Raw genomic sequence first — 6,362 nt, forward strand, 5'->3', positions numbered from 1 at the left:
CAGGAGGGGGGACGGTACCTGGGGACAGTGTTGGGGGGAATGGGTGTGGGGGGGCGGACAGGTGTCCATAAAGCTTCCCGGGTGACTGATGACAGGCCAGCCCACTGGTGGGCACCTTGTGGGGGGTCCTGATAGCGGGAGGGAAGGAAGGGGATAGTTCCTGGTTGAGAGACGCCCCTGGGAGCCGGGGCTCAGGGCAGGGTGGGGAGGGGAGAGAGCAGTCTAAAGGCACGTGTAGAACTTGATTAATTTTCACCAACTGGACGCGTGTGTCACCTTCCCCAGACTGAGTGTGTCAGCCTCTCAGGCCCTCAGGACGTGGGCCCGTGGGCTCTGCAGTCAACCGCCTCCCAACCCCCTCCTCACCCCTCCCCCCTCCCCTGCTCCTATCTCCGCTGCTGCTCCCGTGCGTTTCAGTGCTACACAGATGGGATCGTGGGATGTCTGCTCCCAAGTATCTAATGTTCCCTCATCAGCTGCGTTGTCTACGGAATAAGTTGTGATTTCTCCATTGGAGGTTTCAGGGACAAAAATAGTACAGGGAGAGGACCTGGGGCACTGGGGGCTGGACGTGGAGGTTTTATTTTATTTTAAATACCTGCTAGTTTTAAAGTAGTTTAGACGCAAGAAATTGCAAAATGGGTGCAGAGCCTGTGTCCCCTGCGCCCAGCTTCTCCCAGTGACACTGGGTCATGTGCTGACACGGTACCTGCAGGGCCAGGACACAGGGTCGGAGGACCCCAGCCGGTGGGCTGCGCCATCAGTGAGACAGGGCTGCGCGGTGCGGCTCACAGGGAAACGGAGGGTCCCCGGAAGTTCCACAGACTGGTTAGCGGTCAGGAGCAGGAGTGGGGAGTGAGCAGCTCGGGTGTGAGTGAGTAGCTGGAAAGTGAATGTGCGTTCATCTGACAAACTCATTAAATGCAGGAGCAGGCGTCCTGCGGGGTGCCTGGGCTCAGTCCTCCCTGCGGCCCCGCAGGGTGTGTGACTCAGCCGCGGGCTGTGGCGTGCAGCCCAGGGGACTGAGTGCCCAGCGCGGGGATTCGCAGACAGAAGCCTGCGCTGACCTCTCTCCCTCAGTACGGGCGGCGGGCGTGTCTCATGCAGCAAGGGGCTTGGATGTGTCTGCCCGCTGCCTCCTGGGGACCCTGCCTGCCCTGGGGGGACCAGCGCCGGCCGAGCTGCTGCCGCCATCTCTAGGCCGCCTCGGTTGAGACATCTCTGACCTCCCCTCTCTGATGCCCCAGGCCCGTTTGGGTGTGGACTAATGGCTTCTCTCGTCCCAGGAGGCGCTCGGCCATCCAGGGCACAGTCACAGCCTGTGCAGACGCCGATGTGGAGGCGGAGCAGGTGCGGGTGCTGAAGGGAAGAACCGACGGGGACTTGCTGGTGCTCTGCAACCTCAGCAAGAGCTACGGACGCTCCCGGCGGCCGGCCGTGCAGGACGTGACCCTGGGCCTGCGGAGTGGGGAGGTGAGGGGATGTGTGTGTCCGTGTGACCCTGGGCCTGCGGAGGAAGCTGGGGGGCAGTGTGGGATTCTTGAAGGGCTGGCGCAGTGTGGGGTACAGTGTGGATAGCAGTCAGGTGCGCTGTGTGAGGGACGCCGTGGGACAGGATGGGCTGGGGGTGACAGGCCCAGCTGGGTGGGGGAGCGTGGCTATTGAAGCAGGTGGGACTCAGGGAGCCCCGGCCGCCCAGAGGGACGCAGTCGGTCCTGGGACGACGCGTGGGACGGCGGCAGAGAGCCCACAGGTCAGTGTCCAAGATTCAGGGAAGCAGGAGGCCACTGGAGCCGCAGACAAAAGGTCGCCGTCAGGAATGTGCGCCTCAGAGGGAGGTGGGAGGAACCAGACCCGCAGAGCCGTCGCGTCGCCTCCACTAGGAGCGCGCTCAGGGCTGGCGCCCAGGTGCCAGGGGAGGACCAGGTGCAGGAATGAAATAGAGGACATTCACATGCAGGGGGCCTTGCAGAGGCAGCAGATGGTGGGGTGCTTGCTGACCCCCCCGTCACTCAGCTGGGCAGGAAATGGGGTGTGTTGGGGGGACTGGCCCTTCGGCCTTCACTGGCTGATGGACATACGGCACGGCTGAGCCCAGAGCTGGCTTGGTGCTGGGAGTCGAGGCGCCACCTTGGGAGGGAGGTGGGCGGGAGGCGGAGCACCTTGTAGAAAGTGCTGGCATGTGAGGAGCCGGGGGACAGTGATGGTCATGCTGTGCCTACGGCATCCTAGTCCCTGGAGGGAGACGCCTGGAGCTGCTGGGCGGCCGCAGGACGCGGCATCATGTGGCCCCTCTGAGCTCCACGTGGGTCCCTGTGGTCAGGTTCCTGGTCCACCTGGGCCTGTCACAGCACAGGAAGCCTCGGAGCCGCGGAGAGCAAGTGCCCTCTGACCGCGCCGTGTCCTCTGCTCGCCCCTCTCAGTGCTTCGGGCTCCTGGGCCGGAACGGGGCCGGGAAGAGCACCACGTTCAAGATGCTGAGCGGGGACGAGGCCCCGAGCGCAGGGCACGCCGTGGTCAGGACGCCCACGGGGTAAGAGCCCTTCGCCACCTTCCTGCCCGGTTGGGGGGAGTGTGCGGGGGGGTAACCCTGGAGCCGAGGGCCCGACACCTGGGTCCTGGGCAGGAGGTCTCTTCCCCGAGTGCCCTCACTCCCTCCTGGGGCGGGGAGAACAGGGGACCTCGATGAGGCGCCGGTGGTGGGGTGCTGGCTCGCGGTCCCCGTCACTCAGCTGGGCAGGAAATGGGGTGGGTGGGGGGATTGGCCCTTCCGCCTTCACTGGCCAGTTCAGCTTCACATCCCCCGGGACTGATGGGGCTGCCAGCCTCGTATATGTTTTCACCTCCTGAGATAAAGCTGCCTCTAGGACAGCGGTTCTCAACCTGTGGGTCGTGACCCCTTTGGCGGTGGAACGACCCTTTCACAGGGGTCGCCTAAGACCATCCTGCATATCAGATCTTTACATGACGATTCATAACAGTAGCAACATGACAGTGATGAAGTAGCAACGACAATAATGTTATGGTTGGGTCACAATGTGAGGAACTGTATTTAAAGGGCCAGAAGGTTGAGAACCACTGCTCTAGAACGTCTTTTCGTCAGTCCCCATGTTCTACCCAGAAGGCAGTGTGCTTCTCAGTAATGAGGGGACCACTTTCTCCATTTCCCTGGGCCGTCCGTGCCTCTGACCCCATTGCGCTTTGTTCTCCCTGAAGCTGCCAAAGCATGTTGACGGTAGCGCGTCTGACTGCTTCCATGGCAGTACTTCTGTTTTACTAAGTGTGGTGGTTTGAAAATTATATACATAATATTTCTTACCTCAAGGAAATATTATTTTGCAATTTTATTAAAAATTCTTTAAGGAAAAATTTTAATTTATCAATTTAGCATTCATATTTTATAATTCTTTTTCTTTCCACATAGTTATCCTATATAATAAAACCCTAATATGCAAATTGACCGAAGGGTGTGACAGCTGGTGAATGACCAGTCGCTATGATGCACATTGACCACCAGGGGGCAGATAACATAAGAGAGAGGCAACCAGTGGTGGTGGCAGGGGGTGGGGCTGGTGAGCAGGCAGCACCAGGCCGCCAGCCGAGGTGGGTGCCAACAGGGGCCCCCAATTGCCCTGCCCACCATTGCCCCACAGATCAGCTCTGATCGCCGGCCAGGCCTAGGAACCCTACCCTATCTATTGGGAACAGTGTCCTAGATTTAAAAATTAAAACCTGGCAAGGCTGCTCTAACACTGAAAAAACAGGATGATGCAGCGATGACATGCATGGATCAGGCTTGCACATTTTGTGGCCAGCCCTGATTCTGACACTTAAAACTGTGACAAAGCCAATTACTTAACTTCTCTCTGCTTCAGTTTTTCCACCCACAAGATGGGGGAAATGGTACCACTGCCCCAGAAGGATCATGTTATCAACTACTTTTTATAATCAGGGCAGAAAAATGTAGCTGCCCATAAAACAGCAAGATGCCTTTCACCTGTGTGAAAAGCATCCCAGATTGCGAGGGGGCTGTCCAACTGCTGGTTTAGGCTGGGATTGGGACTAAATTGGCAGTCGGACATCCCCTGAGGGCACAGGCCGCCTGAGGGACCCCCCTCCTTGTGCACAAATTTTGTGCACCAGGCCTCTAGTATCATAAATAAAACATTTCTGATTATTGATCTGTCTTTCCCTTTCTGCACTAAACATTATTTTCTCATGGATTTAAATCTTTCTTATTTGCTGAATTTTATGTAATATTTTAAATTTATGAGTCATAAGAAAAACTAGTTTGTTGTTGAAATCTTTCACTTCCAATCCTTACTATTAAATTATTCTTATTTTCATTGCATTTTGACAATTTGTATTTTCTTACAAAAACAATTTAAAATTGCTTACTACTTTTCAGAGTCATAATTATCGTAGGATTTGTATTTTCATTCTATCCCTATACCAATATGCTTGAGATTTCCTATAAAACTATCTGTGTACTTTCTCAACTGTGACTGTTTTACTTTAAAAAGAATGAATGATTGAATTTCTTCAGCAATTCAAGTCTTTTCGTTTCCAAATTTATGAATTTTGTCATTCTTATTAAGCCCTCCACCATGCTTTTCTCAGTCTTGTTTTGTTTTTGACCTCTTGATTTGACTTTTAAAATTTTTAAAAAATAAATGATCAAATCATTAGGTTTATAAATATGCTTCTTGGTAAGCTTAACCTGGATCCTAAAAACCTGATAAGTGACATTATTGGTGTCATATTCTCTAAATGACACATGTAAGTTTGATTTAGTCTTTCAAAAATTTACATGTAGGAGTATTTCTAGATGCTCAATTTTGTGTTCCTGGGCTTAATATTTTTCTTTTTCTTTTACATTTATATTAATTTCAGATATATGCAGGGATGCACAGTATGGCATAAGGAATATAGTCAATGATATGGCTTAAGATTTTTGAAATTCCTTAAAAAGTATTTATTGGAGTGTAAGTTACATATAGAAAAGAACATCTTGATGCATTTTCACAAAGTAATATTCTTTTATAATCTGTACTAGCTCAAGAAACAGCACAAAACCATCCCATTAAATCCCTTTCTGGTCAGTTCTCCCCTCTGGGTAGCGCCTCTCCTGGTTTAAAAAAAAAAAGCCATTTTATGTATTACTAGAGGCCTGGTGCACAAAATTCATGCATGGGGGGGTGGGTCCCCTCAGCTCAGCCTGCACCCTCTCCAATCTGGGACCCCTCGGGGGACATCCCTCTCACAATCCTGGACCACTGGCTCCTAATCGCTCACCTGCCGGCCTGCTTGGTCACCCCTAACTGCACTCCCCCTGCTGACCTGATTGCCCCTCACTGCCTCTGCGTGCTGGCCTGTTCACCCCTAACTGCCCCCCCTGCCAGCCTGGTCATCCCTAACTGCCCCCGGCTGCCGGCCAGGTTGCCCCCAACTGCCCCCTCTGCCAGCCTGGTTGCCCCTAACTCCCCCCCCCCCATTGGCCTGGTTGCCCCCAACTGCCCCCACCCGCCGGCCTGGTCACCCCTCACGGCCCCCTGGGCAGACTGGTCGCCCCCATGCAGCCAGGGGTGTTTGGTCATCCCTCACTAACACCCCTGCTGGCCTGGTCATAGGCAGCCATCTTGTGAGGGTGTGAGGGTTAATTTGCATATTACCTCTTTATTATATAGGACTAGCCCATTCCCACCCAGTAGATTCTGTGGGGCTTCATTACCAGGAGTGTCCGAAGACACCACAGTTTAATCTCGCTCCTTTGCTCCTTTGGTGTGGCTTTGAGTCTCTGGATCTCAGACTCCCTCTCTCCATCGCCTTCTTTCTTTACAATCTACTTGCTGGTCCCGGCCCTGGGCCTGGAGAGCGCGCTGTCCAGGTGGCTGTCCGAGGGAGAGGTGAGGACCCCTTGGGCTCAGAACCCACAGGAGCTGCCCTGCCCCTCCCACCCGGAGGCACTCGCCTGTCTTCACGCCTTTGGTGCTGCAGCTGGGAAGCCTGCTGCCTGGTTATGCCGTCCGTCACTCACTCACTGGGGGCTGCAGCATGGCGATGCTCCAGCTCATTTTGTCTTCACTTCTGAGCCTGAATAATTTTGCAATGAGTTGCTCTCACTATATTTTATTTGATTACTCAGAGCTATAGTTCATATGAAAAAGGACAGGTGGATGCTCGTTATTCCCCTTCTTATCCAGTTTTAAGATAACCGATTTCCGGTCACTCTTCATGTGAGCAATTAGTGGGTGTGTGTTTTGGTGACATTGTTCTGGGCTCATTCTGACAGATGTGGGAGAGGTCACGGAGTTTGCCGTACTTCCTGTCCCTTTGCTCCTTCTGGTCCCCTTCCCCCCCCC

At 53.9% G+C, this 6,362-nt stretch overlaps 1 protein-coding gene across 1 annotated transcript in view; it reads left to right on the forward strand.

Annotated features, from left to right (window-relative positions):
- ABCA13 (ATP binding cassette subfamily A member 13) overlaps positions 1-6,362 on the forward strand; it is a 143,734-nt gene that overhangs the window by 123,758 nt on the left and 13,614 nt on the right. The window contains 3 exon segments of the mRNA XM_006754021.2: positions 1,287-1,473; positions 2,424-2,533; positions 3,217-3,235. Coding sequence (XP_006754084.2) covers positions 1,287-1,473; positions 2,424-2,533; positions 3,217-3,235 — 316 coding nt within the window.

The sequence above is a fragment of the Myotis davidii genome, unplaced genomic scaffold (genome assembly GCF_000327345.1).
Source record: "Myotis davidii unplaced genomic scaffold, ASM32734v1 scaffold472, whole genome shotgun sequence".
Classification (NCBI taxonomy): Eukaryota; Metazoa; Chordata; class Mammalia; order Chiroptera; family Vespertilionidae; genus Myotis; species Myotis davidii.